The sequence below is a fragment of the Ochotona curzoniae genome, unplaced genomic scaffold (assembly GCF_017591425.1).
Source record: "Ochotona curzoniae isolate NIBS_2020 unplaced genomic scaffold, NIBS_Ocur_1.0 scaffold_274, whole genome shotgun sequence".
NCBI classification, from domain to species: Eukaryota; Metazoa; Chordata; class Mammalia; order Lagomorpha; family Ochotonidae; genus Ochotona; species Ochotona curzoniae.
In genome coordinates, this window is record NW_024467101.1 from 6,298,548 (window position 1) to 6,326,501 (window position 27,954).

Sequence of the window (27,954 nt, forward strand, 5' to 3'; positions counted from 1 at the left end):
AATTCTGAATCTGACCCTACAGAAGGCTACTTCTCAGGGCCAGCACTGTCACGGAGCGGTTACACCCGCGCCTGTGATACCAGCATCACCTGTGAGCACCTGTGAGCATTCAGTTTCTGAGTCTTGGCTATTTGGTTTCTCATTCAGCTCCCCACTAATGTGCCTGCGGAAGCAAGGGAAGGTGGGCTCCGACACCCAGGCAGCAGATTTCAATTGTAGTTCCAGGTTCCTTGTTTCAGCCAGGCCAGGCCTAGCCCCTGCTGTTGCGGCCACTGGAGATATTTGATATCTCTCTCTTTTTTTTTTTATCCCTTGTATTTAAAATAGATAAATAAAACTTAAGAAAGAGAAAAGACTACCTTGGGTATGGTATAATGGCTCAATTGGCTAATCTACCTGAAAGCACCGGGATCCCTTCTGGGAACTGGTTCATGTCCTGGTTGCTCCACTTTCCATCCAGCTCCCTGCCTGTGGCCTGGGAGAGCAGTGGAGGATGGCCCAAAGCCTTAGGACCCTGCACCCACATGGGAGACTTGGAAGAAGCTCCTGGCTCCTGGCTCCTGGCTCCTGGCTCCTGGCTCCAGATCGGCACAGCTCCAGCAATTGTGGCCACTTGGGGAGTAAACCAATGGACGGAAGATCTTCCTCTCTGTCTTTCTTCCTCTCTGTATACCTGACTTTCCAATAAAAATAAATAAATCCTGGGCTTGGTGCAGTGGCTAGCAGCTAAAGTCCTCGCCTTGAACACGCCAGGACCCGATATGGGCGCCAGATTCTAATCCCAGCAGCTCCACTTCCCATCCAGCTCCCTGCTTGTGGCCTGGGAAAGCAGTCAAGGATGGCCCAAAGCCTTGGGACCCTGACCCACGTGGGAGACCTGGCGGAGGCTCCTAGCTCTTGGCTTCAGATTGGCGCAGCAACGGCTATAGCGGTCATTTAAAAATCTTTAAAAAACACATAAATCCTTACAAAAAATATGCCACTTGAGACACCTGCGTCCCAAGTTTCACCTGTGGGTTTGGGTCCCAGCTCTGCTCCCAGATCTCTGTAGGTGCACACGATAGAAGGCAGCAGGTGACGGCTTAAGTGCTTGGCTCACTCAACCCATACCAAAAACGCAGCCGGAATTCCAGGCTCCTGCCTTCTGCTGGCCCATCCCAGCAGTCGTGACCAACTGCAGAGTGGACCAGAGATGGAAGAGTTCTCTTTTGAGCTCTACCTGCCTTTTCAAATAAATCAAAATAAAGGAAAGAAAGGAACTGACAGCCCTGCCCCTGTCCCTTGCCTATCTGGTCCTGCAGAGTCCTGGGACACTACGACACCTCAGAGCATGAGGCTCTGGGACCTCCCTTCCTGGCTTCTCCCTGTCCCAGCCTTGGCCTCTTTGGCCCCGGAGTCCCCAAATGTAAAGCAAAGCTGCTGGATCTAGGGATTTCTTAGGTTCCTCCTGGCCCTGTGAGCCTGGCTTGGTGAAAAGTGCTGCTAGCCGATGCTGGGAGAAGGGTGACACACACAGCAACCACGGCTGCCTCCCAAGGCACCCAGGGTGCTGCTGTGGCCGGCCCACCTCTCTGAATATGCTGCCCGTTTTCCAAGGGAAAGGAACGGGGCCCATTCATGCAATGCTGTGCCAGGAGCTGCTGGCGAGCAACGCTGTGGGTCTGGCCTTTGACCCAGAGAGGCATTCTAAGTAAGTGCGGCCACAAGTACAGTATGACGCACAAAGTGATAAGGCTTATGAAGAAGGTGTGGAAAGCACACAGGTGGGCAGCTCAGGAACGGAGTGGGCCCGAGGAAGAAGGCATGCAGGCATGGTGCCTCAGCACCTGGTCTCAGGCTCATTTGCAGAAAGAGGTGAGAGGGGGAGAAGGGGAGAAAGGGAGAAAGAGAGAGGGGAGAGAGAGAGGGAGAGGGGGAGTGAGGGAGAGAAAGAAAGAGGTGTGCTAGAGATGCCAGCCTCTTCAGAGGTTGGAAAGGGGAGTGTCTGCTTGATTCCAGGTAGATACATCCTGGGAGAGGGGCTACTTGACTGACATGCAGATAGGATTACACAGGGTGGGGAGTTGTGGCCCTGTCTAGCTACCTGCCTTATCTCATATCACCAAAACAGCACTCACTGTGCGGCTGGCCCTGTGGTCTAGCAGATTCAGCCGTCACCCTCAATACCCCCTCTTATAAACTCTGGCTCAACAACCAGCCGCTTTCTGGTTTCAAGAAAACGAATATTGTGAAAGAGTTGATTAAGTTGATTATCATAATTTTGTTAAGATTTAAAAAAAAAAAAAAAAAAAACCTGGCTGCTCTCCTTCTGACCAAGCTCCCTAGTAACCCACCTGGAAAAGCAGGGGAAGACGGTCCAAGTGCCTGGGGCCCTGCCACCCCAGGATGGAGCTCCAGGCTCCTGCCTTCCATCTAACCCAGCCCCGCCACTGTGGCTATTTGGGGAGTGACCCAGTGGGTGGGTATCCTTCTCCTTTCCTTTCTGTCTCTCTCCCACATGGGATCCTAGTGTGCACAAGGTGTGAACTTTAGCTGTTAGGCTACTGCGCCAGGCCCAATAAATGAATCTTAAGGAAAAAAATATATAGAAATTAGCAGGAATGTCTCCCAAAACAGACTAGACTGAGACAACCCGTAGAAACTCTATATACTGGGGGCCAGTGCCATGGCTTAGTAAGTTAAGCCTCCACCTGGTGCAGTAGCATCCCAAATGGGCGTGAGTTGAAGTCCTGGCTGCTCCATTTCCCTCCCAGCTCCCTGCTGAGGAAGCAGTAGAGAATTACCCAAGTCCTTAGGCCCCTGCACCATATAGGAAACCCAGAAAAAAACCCCAGGCTCCTTGCCTTGGATCAATGTAACTCTGGTCGCTGTGATCATAGGGGAGTGAATCAGCATTTGTAATATCTTTTTGTAAGATGTCTCTCCTTCTCTCTCTGTAAATCTGCCTTTCCAATAATAATAATAATAATAATAATCAACATACTTAGTACAAATCCCATCCTTGAAGAGTGGGATGATCAGCTGCTTCAAAGAAAGCTTTGCTGTTTGTACATAACGATTAAAGCCCCTGTATTAAAGCCCCCGTTTGCCTGCCCCAGCCAAGCCCCGCCCACCGCTATCCTAAGTTGTCAACTGCTTTGAAACTGCTGCAAGATCGAACACTGGGGTCTTGTCCATGCAAAAACAAACCCCCTTTTCCATTGATAAAAAAACAAGCGAAAACAAGTCTCCACTGCCCATTTCAGGAGCAAGAAACACAAAAGGTGAGGGCCAGGTCTAGGAGCAGGAGATGCCTGTATCTTAGCAAGGGATGGGTGGGTGGCGGTGGGAGGAATGCACTGAAAACCCTTATTGCTCAAAGAGGTCCCAGGGCAGCAAGGAGTGCAGCCCCTCGAGTGCCCCCTTTTCTGCTCCAGGCTGCAGCGGCCATCAACCCCGTCACTACCAGCGTCGCTTCTCGACCCCCACGACTTGGGAACTGTGCTAGGTGGTCACAGGGGTCAGCCTCGCCCCAGCACGCCCGCCCCAAGTGGCTGCCCTAGCTAAGCCCCGCCTCCTGTGGGCCCGCCCCTGGTCAAGCTCCACCCTCAGCCTGGCCAAGCCCCGCCCCCGCCCCGTCAAGGCCCTATCCCAACTGGCCCCGCCCCCGTTTGCCTGCCCCAGCCAAGCCCCGCCCCTGCCAGGCCCCGCCCCGCCCCGCGCGCGCTCCCGCCCGCCGCTATGAATGGAGACGCGCGCTCCCGGCGCCCGGGGCGCCCGCAGGGTCGGAGAGGCCGAGGCCGCACCGCGGGCTACCTCGGAGCCGATCATGTAGAACTCGCCGTCGTCCTCCAGCTGGAACTTGACGGGCTTCTGCCCGAAGGTCTTGCTCAGCGCCATCATCATCATCGCGGCGGCGGAAGAGGGCGGCCGGAGCCGGGCTGCGAGGAATCGCGAGGCCTGGGGCGGGGCCCGGGCGCGCCAAGCCGAGGGGCAGCGGAGGCCAAGAGGCGAAGGGCGGGCCGGGCGCGCGTGGCCACCACAGCACCGGGCTCCTCGGACGCCGCCGCCGCCGCCGTCGACGACCAGGCCGCCCTCAGTGCGCCTGCGCGGGGGCTGACGCTGACGCCGACGCGCGCGCCGCCGCGCAGACAAAAGGCCGCGCGCGCCCCCACCGACCCCCTTAAAGGAACCACAGCCCCATTTCTCTGGCTTCCCGGGCTGCCTCCTAAAGTCGTGGTCCACAGCAAATCTTCTCACGGACAGAAATAGCCACTGAGGCCTTGACTCACGCAGTGACTTTGCAAGTCTCACGGCCAGGCCTGGAACAGAGCCCAGGAGGGAAGGAATGAACTAAGGCTCGGTGTCCCAGCAGAAGGACGCAGCTCCCCTGAATGGTCTGTCTGGTCAGCCCACCCTGAAGCCCATAAACCCAGTTCCAAGCTCACAGCTGCGCCTGCGGCTTTGGGCACGGGTAGAAATGACAACACTGGGTGGGGGCTGGCACGAGCGAAAACTCAGAGATTTGGCAGTGTTCACAGGCCCAGGTGCTGTTTGGTTTGGCTGGCACATCAGATGGGCCTTGGAAGGGAGCGATGCCTTCTCCCTGAGCTGCTGAACTCCGCACTCTGCAAGACCAGCCCTGACCTGCTATTGCTCCACGGCACCTAGAGCCTGGAGCCAGCCGGGACCAGCACTGCAGAGAAGAGCTGGCTGAACAATGTAGCGGATTCAGAACAACCCACGGAAGGGGCAGGTGTTTGGCACAGTGGCTCGGCTGGAGTCCTACCTCCTGGCTCTGCTAATTGCAACGTCCTACTAATGCACATCCTGAGATGGGCTCCAGTGCATGGGGTTCTGCCATGCGTGTGGGAGAGCAGGGTAGAACTCCTTCCTGGCTCCTGGCTTCAGCCCTGCCCAGCCTCAGCTGTTGTAAGCATTTGAGGGAAAGTGAACCAACAGATGGAAGATCTCTGCCTTTCCAATACCGTTGTAAAAAATATATATATTTTTTTATTGGAAAGGCAGATTTATAGAGAAAGGGAGACAGAGAAAGATCTTCTATCCATTGAGCTTCTTCTGGGTCTCCCACGTGGGGGCAGGATCCCAAGACTTTGGGCCATCCTTGACTGTTTTCCCAGGATATAAACAGGGAGTTGCATGGGAAGTAGAACAGCCAGGACACAAACTGTCACCTATATGGGATCCTGGTGCTTGCAGATAGAGGATTAGCCCACCAAACCACAGTGTCAGGTCCCGATGCTTTTTTTTTTTTTAATGGAAAGAAAAACCCCAGTACTGACCATTGCATAATTCCATATGGTTCAGTCTGATAAAACTGCAGTTTCAAATGGCAGGTACAATTTTGGAGCAGACGCAGGTGTGGCTGGGAGCTTAACTGCCACTGTGGAGTTAAGAAAGGCCACGAAGGGCCCGGCACGGTGGCCTAACGGTTAAAGTCCTCGCCTTGCACACGCCGGGATCCCATGTGGGCACCAGTTCTAATCCCAGCAGCCCCACTTCCCATCCAGGTCCCTGCTTGTGGCCTGGGAAAGCAGTCGAGGACGACCCAAGGCCTTGAGATCCTGCACATGTGTGGAAGACCCAGAGGAGGAAGTTCCTGGCTCCTGGCTTCAGATCGGCTCAGCACCGGCTGTTGGTGGTCACTTGGGGAGTGAATCATCAGACGGAAGGTCTTCCTCTCTGTCTCTCTTCCTCTCTCTATATATCTGACTTTCCAATAAAAATAAATCTTAAAAAGAAAAGAGAGGCCTCGGAGCAGTGGGTTCTGTTCCTGGACCTTTCCCCGCAATGATGGGAAACCAAAGATTTCAGGATAGGGACAGGCGCGTTGGCAAGATCAGATAAAATGACCATCCCTCTAGTGCTGAACTGGGGAGGGGGCGGGAACCAGTTAAGAAGCCACCGTAGGTGTTAAGATGGAGAAGTAACCCAGGAGAGGCCCCTGAGCCAGACCCTCCCCTGTTCCCTGCTCCCTGGCTGCACAGTTACAAAAGAGAGACCAGGCAGGCAGATAGAAAATAACCATGTTTAATAACCATTCAGTAAAAAAAAAAAAAGGCTCTGTACACACTGTACAAGCATTTACATGGCTTTGGAGAACACCAGTGCTGGAACGGAACGAGGGAACTGGGGATCTGGCCCCGCTCCCAGGGTCAGGATTGAGGTATGTTGGGGTTGCCAGGCCCAAAATCTCTGGCAGGAGGAATCCTACTCCCGTCCCCACCCAGCAGCAGGTAGAGGGACCTCTGGATCTGCCTCCCAGGGAGTAGGGTTCTGAGGGTCACTAGCCGGAAGCCAACCAGGTCCAAGCACCAACCCAGAGCTCTAGGAAAGGCCTCTGGTGCTGTGGTCCTTCCGGAAGGTGAGAGGAAGGCCCTGGGGAACCCCTAGCATCCCTGTTCTGGTACAGTGCCTCACAGAAACCTCACAGCAGGGCTAGGAGGATGCCTCAGATCCCCCAGCCTGGCTGAAGTCCTACCCTGAGGGTTGCAGGTACAGGGGGAGGACAGCCAGGGTTGACCATGACCTGCACAGGTGGGACAGGTCTGCCCTAGGACTGCCCTCACCCCTCAAGTAATACCACCCCCTTCCCTACCCAGTCTGAGACAGTCAGTTGCTGGTAGGTGACCACGACCCGCGTGGCCCTCCCTGCGGTTGTCGAGGTGACTACACCCCTGAGGATACTGAGGGTGCCATCCTGTGCTTGGCGCCCAGAGCCACAGATGACCACCGAAGCGTTCCAATGTCAGCAACCTGGCAGGAGTCAGCAACCTCCAGGGCCATCCAGGCTGGCTGGGGTCAGCGGAAAGTGTTGGCAGGCTCGGCACAGTCGAAGAAGTCGGAGCTCACCAGACGGGGGAAGCCCTCCACTGCCTTTACCTTCACAGGATCGAACTTCCAATAGAGGCGGCCACGCAGGAAGTAGGCATAGCCTGGAGGAAGAGAAGTTAAACTGCGGCCCTGAGCCCAGGGAATGGGCATGGGGTAGGACTGGGCAGGCAGGCTGTGGCCACTGCTGAGTTCTCTGGACACCTGCAGGCTCCAAGGACAGCTGACCTTCTTCTCGAACCTTCCTCACAATCCCTTCCTGCTCCCAGAAGCCTCCTGTCTAGAGTCTGGTCTAGTGAAAGACCCCATGTGGCAATCACCCCAAACCTCAAGGAACCCCCCAATGGGGGGTAAAAGAGGGTTTACAGGGAAAAGAATTCTGGTCTGAGAGTCCTGCCCTGGCCCCTGAGCAAAGCCAGGTGACTCAATAATAACAAGAAGCAGGTTTCCCCAACACCAGGTGGGAGTTCTAGCTCTACCCACCTCATCCCTTTCTGTCTGCCTGACCATCCCCAGTGAGGGACCTCATTGTCCAAGTCTCTGCGTCTCTAGAAACTGGGCTCGTAGCAGGTGCAGTGTCAGGGGGCTCATCCGAGAACTGCATGAGGAGGAATGTAAGGCACTAGCGGCTGTGCCCCGGGCAACATCGGACTTTGGCTGAGACCAAGAGGTCTGGGTGAGAGAGACCCTCATCCATGATCCTGGATATACAGGACATGTCCAAGGAGAGGAAGGAACACATGGGAAAGATGCCAGACCTCCAAACCTATGGTAAAGAACGGGGCTCCTCCTGAGGTCCCCCCCACCCAGCGGACCCAGACACCACTGCGACTGTCCCCAGCCCCGGCTCCATGCCCAACATACCATCGGCATCCTGGAAGGCAGCATCAATCTCTGAGGGCACACCTCGCCAGTCCGTAGCCCGGCGGGGCACAGGGCTTTCCACACGCCGGGTGGTTGGGTAGAAACGCCAGTAGTCCCCGCCACGGAAAAAGTAGACTTTGTTCTTCTTGGAACCCCAGACCAAGGCGGCATGGATTTGGGATTCCAACAGGCCCAGCTCAGAGAGGGATGCAGGACCCAGGACTGGTTTTTCACCGTCGTACACCCAGTACTGAGCACCTGCCAGAAAGAGGTTGGGGAGAGGAGTTGCCTGGCCAGCACAGCCATGCCAGGCACCACTATGGACACTACAAACCTCTGTTTCCTAGTTGGCAAAACATACGGAGCCAAGGATGCCTGCTCAGCAGTGCCGCCCCCAGGGGGAGGCAGAAACCCACAGGAATGAGCTGGACCCAGCTGACCTCAAAGTACCTCGTGGCTGGGTAGCTGGCGTCAACCGAAGGCTGCCGAGACTGCCACTTCCCTCCCCTGGCACTTGGCTGCCTGTGGCAGGGGCCTGCAAGCCATTCCCCAGGCCCCTGCCCATCCTGCTGCAGGAAGTCCCTGGCCACCACAGAACACAAAGGTCTCCGGAGCTATGTCCTCAAATGAATGTCTTGGCCCGTGTGGTGACTTTGAGGGTTGAATGCGCCAGCCCCAGCCCTCCTATATGACCTTGACTTCCAGAGCCACCTCTGCTGGGGACTTCCCAGCTGTCCCCAAGAGTAGACACCAGTCTCCCCTGACCCAAGCCTTCAAGAAGAGGAAAAGGGAGGGGGGCTTGTTCCCTGCCAGAAGTGTTGCTGGGATACATCTGGCTGTCCCTTACGCTTGGCCATGACCTGCCTGGCTCTGAGAAGCCTCTTGAACCAGACCTTTCCCCATCCCAACCCTGTCCTCACCTTGGAAGAACCAAATGTGACCCTGAGCATCCTCAAAGGCCGCGTCCACAGGGCTGGGCAGTCCCTGCCAGTGGCGAGAGGCCAGAGCAGGGTAGCCTGGCTGCAGCCGGCCCCCGCGCAGCCGCCACACGAAACCCGCTTTGAAGAAGAACAGCTCTCCTCGGATGGTGGCTGCTGCATCAAAGAAGGAGGCCTCGCAGGCGTCTACGGGAGCTTCTGGCTGCGGGCAGTCAGGAGACGGGGGAGGAACCTAAGCTGCAGTCAGAGTCCAGCAGGGGGCAGGGGGCTAGAGGCAGGGCGCCCCCCTTCTTGAGCCTCACCTCCAACGGAGCAATCTCATTGGTATCCATCCCAGCCCGGGGGCCCAGAGCAGGGGTCTTGGAGGTGGGGGCTGGCTGGGGCCGCCCATACAAGTACTGGATGCCCCTGCGGTCATCTGGGCTGAGGCTCAGCGGGTATCGGAAGGAATAGAAAGGGGACATCAGCGCCTTAGCTGCGGTTGTGTGCTGCAGCCCCAGTACATGGCCAAATTCATGGGCTGCCACCTGCAGCAGATCCGTGCCTGGAAAAGGCAAGTGAGTCAGGAAACCCCTTGGTATATACCTCCTGCCACAAGCCCAGACCCCAGTAAATCCCATTCCCAGTCATCTCCAGCTCTCCCTCTCGGCTTCCCAGCCCATACCCTCGTTGTCCCCAATGGTCCAGGTCTCGTCATAGTCGAAGTGGACGTCCCCTTCTCGGTGGGTCTTGGGAAAGAAGGCATGAGCCAGGATGCCCCCGGGCCCATCAAAGGGCAAATTGTCCCCATGCCAGTACCTGTAGGTGGATGAGGGGGCAGAATCAGTGGCTGTTGTCAGGCAGGGCTTGAGTCTGGAGGGGGTCTCAGGCTGCCGGGTCACCTGGTGAAGTCGATCATGATGTCGGCACGGCCCTCGTGCACCTCAGTGAAGGTGAGTGGTGTCACCTCGCTCCATACCTGGAGGGCTTCTGCCACGGTCTGCCGTACCTGCTCCCGCACCAGCTGCCATGGGAAACGCAGGATCCTGAGGGGGAACAGGGAGAAGGCAGGTGGAAAGGTCCAGGTCTTGTTCGAGGCTTCTCTGATACTCTGTGGGTGTCTGGTTGACTCTAGGCTCACAGCCAGGTGTGCTGTGGAACTCAGCTGTAGTGCCTTGTGTAGACTTTGGTGTATACATTTGGTGCAGAGAATATAGGACCAAAATTGTGAGACCGTGTTCTACACTGGGTGGCGCTATTCATCGTGGAGGTCTGGTGGCCCCTTGAGCCTCACCCAGAAAACACCTTAGGCCCCCCTCCTTAGAGCTTGGGCTGCAATGCAGTATGACACCAGACTGTCCTTTCTCGTGGACTATTTAAGTGTCGGTTTTGTCACCAGCTGCCCAGCTTCTTCCAGTGTCACCTAACCCTGCTCACCTCATGCCCAAAATGCAATACCGCATTTGAGCAATTCATACTTCTAGGAGGTCGGACTATGTCTCACATACCTTGGAGTCCCCAGGGCCTGGTCCTTGCCAATGTCAACACTAAAGGCCACTTGAGTGGCTGAACATGTGTCTGTCCCCAGGCAAATGTTGAGACCGTTGGTGGTGACACAGGCCAGCCAGTTAACAGGCCAGGTTTTTGCCTAAGCTAGGCTCTCAAGGTAGCTGGTGGGTTGTGAGTGGGGAGAGGTGGTCCAAGGCACAGGGAGCAGTAGATCTTCCCTGATGCCTCACACCTCAAGAAGCAGGTGTGAGGGTGGCAGGCACACAGAGTCCCATGACCCCTGTCCGTTCCCTACCTATAGGTGAGATCCGTCTTCTCCCAGCGCCCGCCGGACAGCACAAACCGCTTCTGTCGGTTACGGGCATTCAACCCATCTGGTGGGTCTGGCACACCACAGCGAGGAGGCCTGGGGCTGCCAGAAGGCTGGGTGCTCTCCCTGGCAGCAGGCACGGGAGCCAGGCTACCGTGTAGAGCTGCGTGCCAAGGCTGGGGCTCTCTCCTCCCAGGGTGACGATGGTGGGCGTCCTGGGCAGGAGAGAGAACGTGAGGGTTTGGTCTAGCCTTAGACCTCCTCAAAGCATCAGGCCACCTCCGGCCCCTCCTGCAGGGACCCTGGGATAGCATCGTCACTGGCATCACATGGGCCAGTGAGGTTTAGGAGGGGAAAATCCTGAGAATGGGCATCACGACACCCTGAATCCCAGACTGTACTGTCCGTACACACCCAAGAATAGGCTCCTCAAAGAGAGGATATAAGTCAATTTCATTCTGTTCCCCCACATCGCCCTCTGGTAAACTCATCTCCGCTAAGCTTAGGCACAGCTAGGTCAGCACAGTGGGTTACCCTCCGCCAGTACAGGGAAAAGGCTCAGGATGCCCCGCCCACTTCTTGTAGGGAGGCGGGGCTGCAGCCCCTGCACCTAGCCTGGGGGCCTCACCTGTCTTAACAGGGTGATAGCTTCTCCCTTCTTCTTCACACAGACAGGGAGGGAAGGACCAGTCTGGGGACCTGTTGCAGTCCCAACATGGACCGGAAAGGCCCCTCTTGACCTGCAGCACAGCTTCCCGCCCCCTGCAGGTGCCAGGGAGCAGAGCTGGATATACATGAAGAAGCAGCTCAGACAGTCTGCCAGAGCCCTCAAGATCACTTGCGAGGACCCTGGAGTCCCTGACAAACCTCAAGGGACTGGGGAAATGGGGGGGGGAGAAGCAGTGACGAAAGCCAAGCCTCTTTCCTGTGTGCAGAGGGGTTGGGCATCTGCTCGGGTCAGGGACTGTCCTATCTGGGCAGCTGCAGCCTCCCCAAGGCTATATTTGGGGGCAGAAGCCTGGGAGAAGGGCCCCACCCCCAGCCTCTGGCGGCCCTCCCAGGATTCCGATCCCTGCAACTTGTGTTCCTTGGGGAGCCCAGAGCCAAGTAGACTCCAGAACTTTAGAACACTCCACTCTGGAGGGGCTGTCTGGTTGGGGGACTTGGGGACTCCTTGGCGTGCAAGTTCCCCCCATGTCTCTTCCCAGACAGAACAGGTTTTGGCTTCATCTGATTCTGGACTGTTACTAAGCAGGTTGCCAATCTGCAGGCTCCCACCCCCACCCCGTTACAACCCGCCAACCAGTTGCAACCCGCCAACTCATCATGCCCATTTCTCAGATGAGCAAGTGCAGCCCAGAAGCCTGCAAAGTACCTTCTGCACGCCACCACTGGCAGGCAACCCGCTCCCTGCCTGTTAACTCTGCTGCGTGCTTTAGGAGTTGAGCTATCCCAGGCTGGCCTCATGATGGTGACAGAACAAGAACAAGGAGGAATCGTCAAGCACCTGCTCCTCCCAGGCACTCTGTGGGCAGGGTCTTGAACTTCCATGCAGATCCAGGGTGGGACACTACGCATGTGCAAAGACCTGGTGGGTCTGCCCCTCCTTTTTGCACACTCTCCCTCCTACTTACAGCCCCAGCAGGGGTGGGGACCCTTTGGGGAAGGATAGAGCTGTATTCTCCAGAGAGCATCCCTCCCCCCCACAAAACCCCAGAACCTGCTGGCTCTGGATGTGCCCAAGAGGAGAATCTCCTCTCTTTTATGCTCCCTCCCACCCCTGCAAGCGAGGTGTGGGTAGGTGTGGGTCACGGACACTCCTGCACATACCCTCACCCTCCTTTTCAGTCCATGGGCAGACCCCTGGATCGCAGCACTTGCAGGACAGTATAGTGTAATTCGAATGGTTGGCTTTAAGCCCATCTTTTGAACAGCTGTGGGCCTCGGTCTGTTCCACATTCCCTGAGCCCATGGATGTCATTCTCTTCTGGCTTGGAGCCTATCAGATAGATGGCCGACCCGCAAGGCTTGGGCTGAAGCCGATTCCCAAAGTGGGTTTGTGCATGGTTTTTCCAGGATTTGGGGATTCGGTGAGGGACATAGACTACCTCGGGAAGTAGCCATCCTCATCCCATTTCCTAGAGTAGGAAACAGAGCCCAGAGAGATCAAGGACGTTGCCCAGGGTCACACAGCAAATTAGCTCTGTGCTAGGTCTGGACCAGGGCCTCATCCTTCCCACCAACACCCTCTCCATGCCACCTCCCTTGGCTAATCTCCAAAATCACATTCCTGGGAGGTGCTTCCAGGGCATTCCCTTCTCCTCCTCCTCCTTGGCCACTAGCCTTGCTGGGCCTGCCCTGTGCTAAGTAGGTGCCTGACGGGCTCAGCCCCACCTGCCCCTGGTCGAGGAATTTCTCCCTCAAGCCAGCCTCCTGGCAGAGCTCAGAGGTTTGAGGTCAGCCTCTGGGCCAACTTCCAGTGCTGAAGATAGGAGACACCCAGGAGGGAGATAAGCGAGGAGGGCCAACACGAGGCTAGCCCGGGAGACTCCTGGGTGAGGGGCCAGGCTAGACCCATCCTTCTGTGCGGGCAATGGGGTACCATCAACCATAATTACCAGTAATTATCAATTAGCCAGCAGCGCCTTCTGCTCTCCTGAGAGGTGACCCTGAGAGAGCGCCTGTGTTAGGCTGTGAGGGAGTTGGGATCATTCAGAGATGGCAAACCACCTGCCCATGTCATACAGCCAGTGTGCAGGCAGGCTTATCGCCTTCCCTCCACTTCCAGCTAACAGTCCCCTGGCCACTCCTCCCCCTGCCGGCTCCCAGGAGAGGCAGCGCCCCAGGGTGGTGGCGAGCCTCTCAACAGCCCTGAAAGCCCGGGAGCTAGGACGGATAAATATTTACAGAGCTCTCCCGCCCTGCTGACGGCAGCTCAGAAATAAACATGTCGGAGGCGACCCCAGATGCTCCCCGTATGGCTGCAGGGTGACAGGCAACACCCCGCGATCTGGCCCTTAGCCCTGGCACTGGGCTCCACCCAAGTGTCAAAGTGGCAACTACAGGTGTCAGGGTGTCTCCAGGGTGCTTGGCATCTACTTGGGTAAGTCCTCCATGCCCAGCAGTAGGCACCGTTGTCCTCCCCTCCCCCTGCTGCAGATGGAGCCAGAAGAGGGCTCACCCCTGTGGTTACAGGGCCCTGAACCCCAACCTCCCCGGGTTCCTGAAGGTATGGGGTTTCACTGCTTCCCTGGCTGTGCTGTTCTCCCGCCCCCTGCATCCTCCCCACCGCTGCCTGCAGCCAGATTCTAGGGGATCAAGAGAGCCTCTAGCTTGAGGTACCCCTCATCAGCTCTACCCCCCACCCATCCAATCCCATTCTACTTTCATAGCCCAGCCCAGGCCGGGCTGGCCCAGAGGATGGCCAGTGTAACTGGACAGCCTCATCAGGATTCCTATCAGGAGGCCTATCAAAGCCCTCACTCTCCCACTGAGCTAGCTGGCCGAGTGTCTCTAACCACAGAGACAAAGTTGGCTGCCCTGTGTAACTGGCATTTGAAGCCCCAGGTGGCACGAGGGTGCGGTTGTCACTCCATCCCTGGGGACAATCCCTCCTCACTTCATTTTGCCACTTTCTCTTACCTGGCTTTCCCGCAGGGCAGACACTTTGTTCCATCCCTTCCTTAACCACGGGAGGGTCTCAATTTCCCACTCGAAGTCACCCCTGCCTTCTGCCCCCCACCTCATGTCACACGTGCGTGCTCACACACACACACACACACACACACACACACACACACACACACACACACACACACACACACACACTGCACTCACACTGTCTCAATCTAAGGCTCTAGTGGGAGTGCTAAGTTTCCCTACTCTGCCACTTGCAGGTGCCTAGGGAGGCGACCGGGTCAGCACCTGGCTCCTCCCTGCTCCAGGTCCCTCCCACACCAGGAGCCGCGCTCTCCGGCTTTCCGTGCCACACACCTGGAGGCTGAACCTGCGCCCTGCCCGGCTTTGTCCCTGTGATGAATAGGGGGCCCTGTAAGCCACTCCCCAGTCCGATCTCGCCAACCGCACACTCCCGCATCACAGCGGGGGTGCATCCGCGCGTAGGATCCCAAGCTGGGAAGGGGGCGTGGGTGCAGCGCTCCCACCCCCGCCTGCGCCCCAGCCCTAGCGATCCCCTCGTGCAGCCTCCAACTTGCACACCGCTGGTGATGGGAAGCTCACTATCTCTCACGCCAACCGCCCCTATTCATACACACGCGGCTCAGAAAGAAAGCGTTTTGGGTAGCAGCTGCGCCAGTCTACCCTGAGCGCACCCCATCCCCCCAACACCGTGGGTCCTGATCTCCCGCTGGGCCCAGCTGCGTGCTGGGCAAGGTGCAGCCGGCCGGCGACGGACACTCACCGGCGGCCGGGCCCGGGCCAGCAGCGGCGGCGGCAGCAGCAGTAGCAGCAATAGTGGGAGCAGGAGGGCGCGCAGGGACGCGCTGCGAAGCCGGGCGGCCCGAGCCATCCGCCCCGGGGCTGCTGGGCCTGCTGGGCCGCGCGGGGCCGCCGCCCCTTATAGCCTCCGCCCCGCCTCCGGTCCGCCCGGCCCCGCCCCCCGCCGCCTTTTGTTCTCCCCGTGGCCGCCAACGCCAGGGTGGGGGAGGTGGGGCCCCAGACTGGCCGGCCCCAAGGGGTCGGGAGCTGACGACAGGGTACTGCCTGCTGAAGCCGGCTGCTAGGTGATCGTGCCAGCTGTGGCCACCTGCAGCCTCAGTTTCCCCGCTGGACCGGGGTGGGAGGTGTGTAAGGGGCGTAGGGAGTCAGCCTTAACCTTGCAGATATAGGAATCGGGCTTCAAGCCTCCCCCAACTCGCTGCCCTCCCCCCTATGTTGAAAAAGGGCCTGGGGTTGGGTCTCCTTAGTGACCTGACCTCTGACCTGCTGCGAGCCTGTGACAGGTGGTCTCGGCCGGGGGGAGCAGGCTTGCCCACTCGTCAGAATCAGGTTCCTTCACAACAAAAAGGGGTGGAAAAGTTATTCCAGGGAAAACTGCTGGCTGGCAGAGGTTAGGAGCAGAATCCTAGCCAGCTCACAGATGGGAAGGTTGAGACTCCTGGAGAGAGAGGCCAGACTTTCTCCCACACCAGCAGGACATTCAGTGGATGGCTGGGAGAAGGGTGCTGGCTGTGCAGTCTTTGAGAAGCATGGGAGTGGGGACAGCGGAGGTCATAAGCTGTCCCCTAGCCAGGGAGGGCCCAGCGGGGAGAGGGAGGAGGCAGGGGTGGAAGGAGAGGCACCCTGAAGGAATTTCTCTCCAGTCCTGTGGGACATCCTTGTGACGTGGGGAGCTTTCCCTCCGCCACCAAGTGGTCTCGACCCCTGTCTCCCATAGCCCTCCGGACTCGAGATTCTGGCTGTAGCTCCCATGCTGTCAGGCTGGGTCCTGAGCTGCTGCCAAGAGCAGGCACCCCAGCCTGGGCATCCTAAAGGAAGACTCCACAGAGACCCCTAGAGGACTAGTCTGGGAAAGACAACAGAAAGCTTCAACACTTAGACATGCCAGTCTATTTAAGAAGTGACTTAATTTATCTCCTTTTAATTTTCAGGGTTTTTTTTTTTCTTTGTAATTTTAAAGATGTATGCATTTATTTAAAAGACAGAGTCTCAAAAGAAGAGAGAGTTCATCCATCTCCTTGTATACGCTGGTTCACTCCCCCAAGTAGTCACAAAGATGAAGAACTGAGCCAGGTGGGAGCCAAAAGCATGAAGCTCCATCTTGGTCTCCCCCTTGGATGACAGGGACCCGTGGGCTTGGGCCATCCTCCGCTGCTTTCCCAGGCGCATTAACAGTGAGCTGAATTGGAAGTGGAGCAGCCAGGATTCCACCCAGAACTCATATGGGAATGCTGACATTGCTGGAGGAGGCTTAACCTCCTATGTGATAACACCAGCATCAGTGAGTCACTTTATTGGAACTTTGTCTTTTATTGGAAAGTCAGGTACACAGAGAGGAGGAGAGACAGAGAGGAAGCTCTTCTGTCTGATGATTCACTCCCCAAGTGGCCGTAATGGCCAGAGCTGAGCAGATCCGAAGCTGGGAGCCTGCCGGAGTTCAGCTCCAACTGATTTCGGAGCTCGAGAAGGGTGTGAGGCATCGGAGAAAGGAAAAGCCACAGACGCTGTCTCTTGGTGCCCTCTTGTAACAGCTCAAGAAGAAGCTGTCCTTTTTATTTGCTCAGACACATCACAAGCCTCTGCACAATCGTTTGACCTGTTTTTACTTTCATGACTAAGTGGGTATGCACGGATGTTTGATTATTTCATTTTTTACTTCATGGTCAACCAGGTGCTCTTAAAGATAATTCTGTAAGTTATCATAATCATTTTCTTCAAAGCAAGCCATTGTTCATTCTTCAGTAGTAGCCACTGGGTGACAGCCAGGACTCCAAGGCCAAAGCACACGCGATTACTTGCTAATCAGTAATACATTCTTCCTTATTTCTATTTCCACAACTTGCCCATCATTTAATGGGAGAAAAATGTTGCAAGGGAAAACATGTAAAAATCCAAGGCGAACATTTCAAATATTAAACCCTCCTACAATTACAGGCTCTATAACTCCATAAACAATCAAGCAACAATTAAACATGTATCTCCATAATATTAATAAAAGCATCCTTTAATTCTTGTAGCCAAAAATTCCATAAGAGGCTAAAACAGCTACATTTCCTATGCTCCAAAGAAATTGCAAAAACAGGCCAGCCTTTAAGATCACAGTAACTGTATTTATTGCCATAGCAATTTCAGCTCATACCCCTGTCACGTTCACTAATATTTAGGATATTTGTCAAGCACTTTTCTAGAAGGTGTGCTACATGTCTGAGCCAGATTCCGGGGCAATGGCTACGCATACAATAAATTGTACTCCTGTGTGTAGTTGAAGGCCCCACTCACCGAGACATTATCAGCAACATTCACTCCCAAGCTCACATCAGTGGCAAACCCATCTCACAGGGGCAAACAGCAATGCCTCAATAGGTTACAGAATTCCTAGCGGGGTGGTTGAGTGTCCATGCAAAACGGGGTGAGACTGACAAGGTGGTTGGAAAGACGTCATCTGGGCCTTCCCAAACAGCTGGAAGCTCCTCTAACAGGGGAGTTGTTCTCTTCACACCTTTGTGTCATCCACACCCACTGCACGGACCCCAGCAGGATCCAAGAGCCTTTTCTGGGTCTCCCACACGGGTGCAGAGTCCCAAGGCTTTGGACCGTCCTCCACTGTTTTCCCAGGCCACAAGCAGGGAGTTAGGATGGGAAGTGGAACAGCCGCGACATGAACCAGTGACCGTATGGGATCCTGGTGTGTACAAGGCGAGGACTTTAGCCATTAGCTTACCATGCCAGACCCTAAATTATGCTTTTCATTGCTTGTTTCACTGTCATCTTAGCCATGTTGCTTAAGAACTCATGAGCTTTGGGTCAGTGTCATGATATATTTGTCAGAGCCGCCACATGGGACACAGGCAACCAGGACAGGTTCTTGTCCTGGCTACTCCACTTCCCATCCATTCCCTGCTAACGCACCTGGGAAAAGCAGTAGAAGATGGTTCAAGTGTTTGCGCTCCTGCACCCATGTGGGGAGATTGTTTAAGGGTAAAAATATCAATTATATCATTGCTTGTGCTTGCCCAAGCCGCGGAAGCCAGCGGCCGATTTTGATGCGAAAAGGGAAGAGGAGAGTCGTGGAAGTCCACTCTTGGGGTCCTTCCCCAGGGCGGCTCTTCCAGGTTTTAGTCTGGTGTAGATTCCGAAGCCACGCGGGTGCGTTGGGAGGGAGGCAGTGGGACGGGGGCGGGGACGTGAGACATGCAGGCAGAGGCTGGTCAGACCCCTAGTCACCTCGCGACAGCCCCTTGCCCTGCTCCACAATGATGCTTACAAGGAGTGGGCCCCGTCGTCCTCGCTGGAGTCCGTGCTGCTTGGCGGTACTGGCCTCCATCCCCAGCGCCCAGGCACGGTGGACCCCGAGCCTCGGAGTCCGGGAGATCGGGAAGGGCGCCGGGGACGCAGGACCTGCCACCGGGCACCGAGGCGCCTCCTCCCCGGGGCGTGTCCCCGAGGTCCGCCCCAGTTCCGCCCCGTGCGCCCGCGGGGACCTGCGCCGCTGCCCGCGTCCTCCAGGCAGATCCTCTGCGACCGTCACCGTCTCTGCGTCTCCCTGACTACGTCCCGCCGCCATGCCCCGGGGAAGCCGCAGCATGGCCGCCAGGCCAGCCAGGTGTGTGTGTGTGTGGGGGGGTGTCCGGGGCAGGCGAGCCGTGGGGAGGGAGCAGGGGGCTTGGGCAGCTCGGACACTCCGCGCAAGGGCAACGCTTAGAATGACCTTGGTTGCTACTGCGCCATCTTGACAGGGATGGGGGCGGGGAAGGGCAGGGGTGCAGCCACCATGTGCCTAGGACTGGAGGGGGGACTCGCACCTTTTGCGGGGGAGTATGGAAGAAGGGTTACAAACCCATCCGGCCTTTGACCTGGAGGATCAACTTTGTTTTCCCTGTCCCTCCGCCATCCCCACAGCCGTCCAGCCGCCGCGCACCCACCTGCGCACCCGCCGCCCTCCGCTGCTGCCCCGGCCGCGGCCCCGTCGGGCCAGCCGGGCCTCATGGCGCAGATGGCATCTACGGCGGCGGGGGTCGCCGTGGGCTCGGCTGTGGGGCACGTGGTGGGCAGTGCGCTGACCGGAGCCTTCAGCGGGGGAAGCTCAGAGCCGGCCCAACCTGTCGTGCAGCAGGTGAGCGGCGGTGGGCTCAGAGAAACTCAAGGTCATCTACGGAGCACTGCGGTGTCCAGTGAGGTGTGCCCCAGTTAGTCTAGGACTTTGTCCATGGCTGGCCCTGCCTCTGCCTGCCGAGTTGGTTTGTTCTCACAGGCAGGCTCTCCCAGCCCCTCCCCTGAAAGCCAGACCTCCTAGGCTTCTAGGAGTGGACAGCAGTCAGTCCTTTAGCAACTCAGGCCCAGAGAGACTGACAAGGTCAAGTAGGGGGAGATATGTTGAATTTCCTAAGCCCTTATCCTCCCTGCACTGCAGCCTTGGGCTCAAGGGCAAAGGGCTGGCAACCTGGAACCAGACCTGTTGTGTGATGACCTGCGTCCATGACCCTCCCTCCCCCACCGCAGTCCTGTGAACCAGATGGGGCTTCCAGGTTGGATCAGGAGTCTTGAATGCCACTGAACCAGGAAAGCTGCAGGAATTTGTGTGGGTAGAGAAGTAGGCTTTTCTAGAACCATCTCTTCCTCCCTCCTACATACCCTTGAAGAGGCAGTGGGGGCAAGGTTGTGGAGGCGGCTGCTGGCTCACTCTATTTCATAGAAGGAACAGCTGCCTAGGGGAGGGGACAGGCAGCTCCCCAGCTTTTGGATTCTCCTCAACTACCATCCCAGAACTGATCCTGCTGCCTCTTGGACTGTACCCCCCAGGCCCCGGCCCGTGCTGCTCCGCAGCCCCTGCAGATGGGGCCCTGCTCCTATGAGATTAAACAGTTTCTGGATTGTTCCACCACTCAGAGTGACCTGTCCTTGTGCGAGGGCTTCAGCGAGGCCCTGAAGCAATGCAAGTATAACCATGGTGAGTGGGCAGACCCTGACCCCCTGGGGGAAGGGAGCGGGAGGGTAGGGGGCAAAAACCTCCAGCACCTGTGCTTGCCCACTCACACCTGCCTTGTTCCATCCCTCCCTCCCTCCCCCCTGCAGGTCTGAGCTCCCTGCCATGAAGAGGCAGACCCTAGGCCAGCTCTGAGATGGCTCCTGGGCCACATCCCTGAATCCCCAACCATCTCACCGACAGCTGGATCACGATGCCAGATTGTACCCACCATGTCCCTGGGATGGGCAGTGAAGGAGGGGTTTCTTTTACCCACGATAGTCCGAGACATGAATGTGCAATGAAAAGAGTTTATTTTAGACTGTAACTGGCTGCGTGCTTTCTCACTATCTTGTCTGCTGGGACCACTGATGAGGAAGAGAGGAGATGTCCCTTGGTTGGGGGGATGTTCCCCTTAGCAGGTGTCATGGGTGGTGGGGGTGGGGGGAGCCCTATTGTCATTTGTACCATGGGTAACCAAGCGCCAGTGCAAAGTGGGTGGTGAGACATTGGCAGATGACACTCAGCTGTCAGGGATACCCCCACACCTCCTTTCTCCTCCTTGTCTCTCCCCTCAGGATCCCCTTCTCTGCCCTCGACATGTCCTCCTGGCTAGGACCTTGCTCCTCTCCCCCACCCCCTCTTGTGATGCAACTTCTCAGTAAGTGCAGATTGTGCAGGAGGAATCTTGCCTGGCTGCCAGGTCACACAAGGCAGAGGTCATGGCAAACCCCTTTCGGTGCGAGTCCAGCTTGGCCGCCTGGCAGCCTGGCTGAGGTGTACCGGGTCACAGGGTCTGCGTGGGGTCTGCTGGAACAGAAGCACTGACTGATTAAATCCTCGTACACATTGCACTGGTCGTTGAGTACCGGCTATGTGCCAGGTCCCCCTCCACACCTAAGCACTGCCATGCTCTGAGGATGCCAAGGCTCCGACCAGGAAGAGGGGACCCATTTTCTGGCTTGGGGTGGATGGGGGTAGCAGTTGGCATTGGGGTGCATCTCTTCTCAGCTCACGTGTCTCCCCAGGTGTCCCTGTCCTCTCCCATACCTGGCTCCTAACCCCAGCTAGCGCGTCCTGGATGGCAGAGAGCCTGTCCTCCTGGGCCTGGAATTGGGGCCTTGCTCCCGGTGCTGGCCTCTGCTACCACCGCCACCACCACCATGCCGGGTGCTCATGCGCCTCCTCTGGGTGCCATTGCCTGTGGCAGGGAGGCCTGACAGCCTGCGCAGCTCCTCTGGAAGATCCGGGAAGTCCTCCTGGACGAGGGGGCCTGAGGAGAAGTTCTCACCCTCCCACCAGGCACAACCCAGACACTCACCTGCCAGCTCCGGATAGCGCTCATCCAAGTTCTCCAGGAGGGATTCATAGCGGGTGGGGGCCCCGCCTTCCCCCTCTGTGGGGGAGTGGAGAGCACATGAAGGAGTCCAACTGGCCTAATGACCCCAACCTCACCTCTTTGGACATGTTGGCTGGGCAAGGCATAGCTCAGGATGGGAAGGGGCGGGGCACTGGGTAGGGAAGGATTAGGATTAAGCCCTAGCTAAGGACCACAGATCCAGCCCCCTCCTCCCAAGAGGGGAGTTCTTGCATCCCACTTACTGATGACCTGCACCAGGACATAGGTCCCTCGCTCCTGCAGCAGGGAGCTGCCCATGCTGGGGGCAGGGGAAGTCCCCTCCTCCAGGCCTTCCTCCAGGCTCACCAGGTTGCCATCCTCAGCCAGGAGGGCAATGGTTGCTGTGGGCAGGCATTGCATGGAGAGAGGTCCTCCCGGGGCTCAGAGCCCCTAGCCCTGCTGCAGCCCACTTCCTGGCTCCTCACCATCTGGGGGCAGTTGTCCTCTCTGCCTCAGGTGGGCATTAAGGGTCACTAGGCTGCACCAGATGTTCACCAGCTCCTGGCAGCCAGCTGCAGGGAAAGGACTGAGATAGGTAGGAGGGCTCACCTGTTTTTCCCCAATCAAGAACCCTAACCACTCCCTTCCCTGGGGCTGCAGTCTGAGCTATGGGGCTGGGACTGTGCCCAGGCACAATGGCTCAGACTGCTTGGGAGATGTCGGAGGTGGAGGTGGAAGGGTCACTGGGTCCCACGCTGCCCTTCCTGGTGCACCTCTGGCTCCACCCAGCTTCCCACCTGTGGTGGCACACTTCCCAAGGCAACCAATTAGAGCTGCGAGTGTGCCAGCGGAAGCCCGGGATCACCTGAATGGCGGGAGAGCTCAGAGAAGGCTCACTTAGGGTACTTGCTGGCTCCTCCCCAAGAAGGAAGCCCCCCATTCCCTGAACTAATTCCGCTTTCCACTACCACCCGCCCTCCAGCAGCCCACCACCCACTGGAACAAGAAACCCCAGCTCCCCACCATACCTCCAAACATCACTGTGATGAACATGGCTGTGACGGGAGTGGAGGAGGGAGGAAGCTCTCTTCCCCCACCCAGGAAGGACCCGAGGCTTAGCTTCACACAGGAAAGTGGAGGTTGGATGCCTGAATGGGTGGGCTCTGCTCTACCTACCTTCCTTAGTCCCTGCAGCTGGTGCCGGCATCCTGGCCTCCTCCCCCAGCTCCCAAGCTGGTCTCCATAGCACTGGCAGACGCTGAGATGACCAGACAGGAAATGCTTTGACTCTGGTATCCTGGTAACGAGCTTTGGAAGCAGGGAACCAGCAGATCCAGTAATGTCTAGACCTGACCTCTGCCTGTCACCCAACTCCAGGCTACCACCTCGCTGTTGTCACCCCAGTTGGCTTCTTTTTGTTTTTTTTTTTTTCTTGCTAGTCGGGTTTATAATTTACATGTAACAAAATTTGCTCTTAATGTTTACTTTTTAAGATTAAAATTTTTAAAAAAAGTTATTTGAAAGGCAGATGTACAAAGAGAAGGAAAAAGAGATCTACCATTTGCTGGTTTATTCCTCAGGTGGCCAAAACAGCTAGAGCTGGGCCAGTTTGAAGCTAAAGCCAGGAGCGTCTTCCAGGTCTCCCACGTGAATGCAGGGTCCACATGAGTGCAGGGTTCCAAGGCTTTGGGCTGTCCTCGACTGCTTTTCCAGGCCACAAGCAGGGAGCTGGATGGGAAGTGGAGCAGGTGGGATTAGAACCAGTGCCCATATGGGACCCAGTGTGTGCAAGGGAGAACTTTTGTCACCGTCATGTCAGGCCTTGATTTTATTATTATCACTTTTTAAAGAACTTTGTTTTTGCTTTTTCCTGTGCTGATTTAAAAAGCATATTGATTTTAGTGCTGGGTGTGATAGCCTAGTGGCTAAATCTTCATCTTATATCTGCCAGCATCCCATATGGTTGTCGGTTCATGTTCCGGCTGCCCCAGTTCCCATCCAGCTCTCTGCTTGTGGCCTGGGAGAGCAGTGGAGGATGGCTCAAAGCCTTGGGACCCTGCACCTACATAGGAGACCCAAAAGAAGTTTATGGCTCCCGATTTGGGTTGGCTCAGTTCTGGCTGTTGGCGGCCACTTGGGGACTGAACCAGCAGATAGAAGATCTTTCCATATCTGCTTCTCTCTGTATATCTGCCTTTCCAATAAGAAATACGATAAATCTTTGAAAGAAGGAGAAAGAGTGATAGAGAAGGAGAAAATGCTCATCCTTTGGATCATTTTCAAAATGGCCCCAACACCCAAAACTGGGCGCAGGCACTCAGCCTTGGTCTCACCGGGCTGCAGTACTGGAGCCGTCACCTGCTTTTTTTTTTTTTTTTTTAAGATTTCAGAAACCAAGTCACAGAGAGAAGGAGAGAGAAAGAGGTCTTTCCTTCGCTAGTTCACTCCCCAAATGGATGCAATGGCCGAGGCTGGGCCAGTTTGAAAGCAGAAGCCAGGAGCTTCTTCCAGTTCTACCACGTGGATGCAGGAGCCCAGATACTGGAGTCCTTACAAACCCGGAGCCTGAGCTGCAGAAGGCAGCATCCCGCTGTGTAAGGGGCTCACCCTCAGCACCACAGAGATGGCCCAAGGACCCTGGCCCTCTCTGCAAAGCACATGTGGTCCCTATGCCCTGGCAGTTCTTCTACTGGATGTCTGTTCTTAGAGAAGGACAAGACTACGCTCAAGACACTGGCCATGAGGCACACAGCAGTTACAGCCGTTACATCCGCAATGGCCAGACCTGAAAGCATCCACACAGCTAATAACAGGACTGCGGGCTAGCCAGTGGTGACAGAGCTTTGAGCGTGAGTGAGGTATTACTGCACGTGTGGCTGACTCTCACTGTGCTGCTCAAAAGAAGGCAGCAGAAAGGAAGAAGTTGTCCTGCCACTTCTATTTGAAGTTCAAGGGCAGGCAACAAAGCATATAAGGCTAGAAAAGGCAGAGAGATGGCTCCCTTGGGGGCTGAAGGGGTGGGGGCGGTCATTGACTCAGAAACTGCTTGGTGGCGAAGGGGAAGGGGGCTTCTGAGGAGTTGGAAATGTCTTAACACCCGGTCTGTGTAAGAGTGGCAGGTATGTGCATGTGTGTGCATGAAGTACGCGTATGTACTCATACATGCTTTGTGTAATTTTCTCACACTAATGTTAGCTAAACAACAACAACAAAAAAAGCAAATTTCACCTCCTCCCCTACTGTCACTTCACGTGAGGACTTCCGGCCTTCATTTCTGGAAGGGGCCCTGAGGGGCCAGGACCCTGGCCATTGGCCCCGTCCCAGCCCTCCTCTCTCAGTCAGCGGTTGATTTGCATGGCCTGTTATGGTCCAGTGGCCTCATCAGCTCAGTGTCTGGCAGTACCTGGAGAAGCTCAGCAGAAGGAGTCCCCCCACCTGCTGCCTGCCGTCTTGCCTCTGACCATGGCCTGTCTGAGCCTGGTCCTCCTGATGGGGACCTTCCTGGCAGGTGAGCCTTCCCTGGCCCTTCCCTGGGGGTGGGGTGAGGGAAGACAGGAGCTGGCATTGGCCTTGTAAGACCCCTTCAAAGCAAGTAGGTAGGGACAGGGAGAGGGGTCATGGGAGGGGTGGTAATTAGGAGAGGATATCTACTCCAAGTCACTGTAGCCCTCTGGTCATTTTTTTCCCTAAAGTTCATTTATTTATTTGAATGGTAATGACAGAAAAGGCACTCAAGCTTCTATCTGGTTATATTTAAAAAATATTTATCCGAAGATTGTATATATCACATATATAGAGATCGATCTTCTAACCACTGGCTTACTGCCCAGATAGCCACAACTGCCAGTGGTGGGGTAGGAGAAAGCCAGGAACCAGGAGCTTCACCTGGGACTCCTCGTATGGGTGGCAGGTGCTCAAACTCTTGACCCATCTTCTGCTGCTTTCCCAGGCGCATTAGTGGAGAGCTGCCTTGGAAGTAGAGCAGTCAGGGCCTGAACTGGCACTCAGTATGGTGGTGTGTGGGCATTGCGAGCAGCTGCTGAATCAGCTGTGCCACACTGCCAGCCCCTACCTTCTTCATATTTCACAGGGAAGTTGGTGTGGGCTAGGCCGTACCCTACCAGGCCTTGAGGCAACCCAGGCACTGAGCTGATCCGTGGCACAACCCAGCGGGTTCCTGGGGCTGCTTTGGAAGAGCTATGAGACTGAGGGATAAAGGGTCTGCAGGGAGAGGGGAGGAGAGCAGGAGGACCTGCAGGCCAACAGTGCCACATGCTGAGTATGTGTTCTTGGGGATCTGAGGAGTATGGGTCACTTACTCCAGACCCCTCACTCACAAAGGGGTAACAGGGTCATAGAGAAGGTCTCTTTTAAGTCTCTTAAGAAGCAAGGACGCCACACAGAGAACTGAGCCACGAACCCTTTGGAGAATCTTGGGGTCTGGCCAAGCCTTCATAAGGCAAAGGACAGGAGGGATGCAGTGAGGTGCAAGCCTGAGTGCATCTGTTTCTCGGTCTCCCCGCCAGCCCTGGCCCAGCCTGATGCCCTGCTGGTCTTCCCGGGCCAAGCGGCTCAGCTGTCCTGCACACTCAACCCTCCGGAGGCACCCATCGGAGACTACACCGTGTCCTGGTACCAGCAGCGTCCAGGCAGCTCCCCCCGCTACCTGCTCTACTATCGCTCAGAGGAGGACCACGGGCGGCACGAGGACGTTCCTGACCGGTTCTCGGCAACCAAGGACCCGGTTCATAACGCTTGCATCCTCACCATCAATCCCGTGCAGCCCGAAGACGATGCGGACTACTTTTGCTCTGTGGGCTACTACTGAACCCCTGGGGGCGGGTGGAAGGGGAGCGCCTCCTGACTGCCTCCTGCGTCTACCCTGCCTTCAATCCCTCTCCTGGGCCTCATTTTCCCTCCTCTGTAAAATGGGTCCATCCTATGCCACATGCCAACAAGTAGTGAGTTATGAGGGCTACTGAGAGATGTTGGCTGCAAAGGTTCCTGGGGTCCGTCTGGGAAGTGTGAAGGTGGAGACTCGAGATGTCTGTCTTGCAGGAAGCACCTGAGACCCTTGGAGTGAGGCAGGGCCACACCTCGTCTGTGGTGGGGGTGGGAGGAGCTATTGGGAGAAGGAAGCAGGTGCAGCTGCCCCGCCCCTTGGCTCTGCGTGGCTGGTTGTGGTCCAACGCTCACTCGGGTCAGCGGCAACTGGTCCCCAAGGAGCACAGGCTTGGAGTTGCCACCCACGGTTCAGCTGCACCCTGATGGGGGCAAGGAGGCAGGTGTGCACTGGTGGATGGGGTGCACCGGCGGGGCGTGCAGCAGCCGGGTGTCACTCAGAGGCACCTGACGCTATGGAATGTAGTGGTCCCCAGAGAGGCGCCTCCACAGGTTGGGCTGCCACGAGGCACTAGGAGCCCAAGGGGAGGGGTGGTCGCTGTGCAACGTGGCTCTCTCTGACGGACCCCAAGTGCCGGCCCCTCAGAGGCGCAGTGTTGGGGGGTTTCATCTGCACCCTCAGCCACCTCCGGGCTCTTCCCACCAACTCCTTCCTCTCATCTTTGCCTCTGTGGGGGCGGGGAGCACAGGCCGACCCAGAAATAGTTTTGGAATTAGGGGGTGACGGTTCCCAAGACCCATGAGCCCCGGTGTGCCTACGGCGTCAGCCACTCCCGTCCTTCCCGGCCTCATTTACCCTCCGGCCCGGTACCGCTCCGTTTCACCGTCAGCCAGGAGACGAGGCAGGAGCCGAGGACCACAGAGACGCCGGGGCCTCCGCGACGCCTAGAGCGGTCCCGGAAGTGGCCGGGGGCGGGACTCAGGGTGGGCTCCGGGCGGCGGAGTGAGGGGCCGGGGCGGCCGCGGGTTGGAGCGGTGCCAGGGTGGCTCCGTCCCGCCCACTGCCCCATCCCCGCCCCGGTGAGCCGCCCCGGTGAGCGGCCTCGCTCCATCCCGGCCCCATTCCCGCCCCGGTGAGCGGCCTCGCCCCATTCCCGCCCCGGTGAGAGGCCTCGCCCCGCCTCGCCCCATCCCGGGCCACGTCCCCCCGGCGGGACCGACACCTGCTGGCCGCCGGTCCCCAGGGTGGACTCCGGACCTCCCGGGAAGTCTGGAGGGGCTCCGCGTCTGCCCAGCGGCTCCCGGTGCACCTGCAGGTTTGCTGCTGGTCTAGTTGTCCTTGCCAGTGCAGACTTAGAAACCTTTGGCTTTGCTCTTCCGCAGACTTGGCAACACCACCGCAGGTCTAGCGCGCTCTCTGGTGGCAATCCAGTCACCATAGGATTTAGATAATCCACCCAAACCAGAGGAAGTATCTTGGCAGTCTTTAAATTGCCACTTCCCGGAATCACTGCCCTCAGCCAGGCTGGCTCACTTTGCACTACCCCCACTACCCCGGGCCTCCCTTGCTCTTCCAGCTTCCTGAATTCCAGGAGTGAGAGAGCGGTGCTGCAGCTGGTCACCGTGGGACACTGTGCTCCCCAATGCCAGTGGCACCCTGAAAAGTGAAAGCGGTTGGAGCCGCCACATCCTCCACAGAACC

The 27,954-nt window shown here is 57.0% G+C and overlaps 5 protein-coding genes across 10 annotated transcripts in view; 2 read left to right on the forward strand and 3 right to left on the reverse strand.

The window, feature by feature from the left end:
- Window positions 1-4,074, reverse strand: part of SMARCB1 (SWI/SNF related, matrix associated, actin dependent regulator of chromatin, subfamily b, member 1) — a 35,440-nt gene extending 31,366 nt beyond the window's left edge. The window contains exon 1 of one of the 2 annotated variants that reach the window (XM_041003530.1): window positions 3,796-4,074. In XM_041003530.1, coding sequence (XP_040859464.1) covers window positions 3,796-3,888 — 93 coding nt within the window. In that variant the 5' untranslated portion in view covers window positions 3,889-4,074. The remainder of the gene's footprint in view (window positions 1-3,795) is intronic. The other variant, XM_041003529.1, reaches the window with a different exon arrangement.
- A 2,012-nt stretch (window positions 4,075-6,086) lies between these two features.
- Window positions 6,087-14,973, reverse strand: MMP11 (matrix metallopeptidase 11). Its single transcript, XM_041003746.1, has 8 exons — window positions 14,852-14,973; window positions 10,417-10,646; window positions 9,515-9,658; window positions 9,298-9,431; window positions 8,936-9,177; window positions 8,616-8,835; window positions 7,696-7,953; window positions 6,087-6,935 (listed from the first exon to the last, which is right to left on the reverse strand). The coding sequence occupies exons 1-8, from the start codon at window positions 14,957-14,959 to the stop codon at window positions 6,802-6,804; spliced, it is 1,470 nt and encodes a 489-aa protein (XP_040859680.1). The 5' UTR covers window positions 14,960-14,973; the 3' UTR covers window positions 6,087-6,801.
- A 3,649-nt stretch (window positions 14,974-18,622) lies between these two features.
- On the forward strand, window positions 18,623-20,399 carry CHCHD10 (coiled-coil-helix-coiled-coil-helix domain containing 10). Its single transcript, XM_041003624.1, has 4 exons — window positions 18,623-18,712; window positions 19,009-19,222; window positions 19,909-20,056; window positions 20,182-20,399. The coding sequence occupies exons 1-4, from the start codon at window positions 18,672-18,674 to the stop codon at window positions 20,199-20,201; spliced, it is 423 nt and encodes a 140-aa protein (XP_040859558.1). The 5' UTR covers window positions 18,623-18,671; the 3' UTR covers window positions 20,202-20,399.
- A 644-nt stretch (window positions 20,400-21,043) lies between these two features.
- Window positions 21,044-22,463, reverse strand: CUNH22orf15 (chromosome unknown C22orf15 homolog). 4 transcript variants are annotated; one of them, XM_041003621.1, is made up of 5 exons: window positions 22,439-22,463; window positions 21,896-21,982; window positions 21,674-21,811; window positions 21,393-21,467; window positions 21,044-21,308 (listed from the first exon to the last, which is right to left on the reverse strand). In XM_041003621.1, the coding sequence occupies exons 1-5, from the start codon at window positions 22,461-22,463 to the stop codon at window positions 21,139-21,141; spliced, it is 495 nt and encodes a 164-aa protein (XP_040859555.1). In that variant the 3' UTR covers window positions 21,044-21,138. The 4 variants fall into 4 exon arrangements, with proteins under 4 accessions (XP_040859555.1, XP_040859554.1, XP_040859557.1 ...); XM_041003623.1 differs by having other exon boundaries at window positions 21,161-21,308; window positions 21,393-21,465; window positions 21,670-21,811; XM_041003620.1 differs by having other exon boundaries at window positions 21,044-21,473; window positions 21,665-21,811.
- A 2,326-nt stretch (window positions 22,464-24,789) lies between these two features.
- On the forward strand, window positions 24,790-26,394 carry VPREB3 (V-set pre-B cell surrogate light chain 3). Of its 2 annotated transcripts, none has more exons than XM_041003670.1 (2): window positions 24,790-24,915; window positions 25,922-26,394. In XM_041003670.1, the coding sequence occupies exons 1-2, from the start codon at window positions 24,873-24,875 to the stop codon at window positions 26,236-26,238; spliced, it is 360 nt and encodes a 119-aa protein (XP_040859604.1). In that variant the 5' UTR covers window positions 24,790-24,872; the 3' UTR covers window positions 26,239-26,394. The 2 variants fall into 2 exon arrangements, with proteins under 2 accessions (XP_040859604.1, XP_040859603.1); XM_041003669.1 differs by having other exon boundaries at window positions 24,791-24,918; window positions 25,937-26,394.
- The last annotated feature ends 1,560 nt before the right edge of the window (window positions 26,395-27,954 follow it).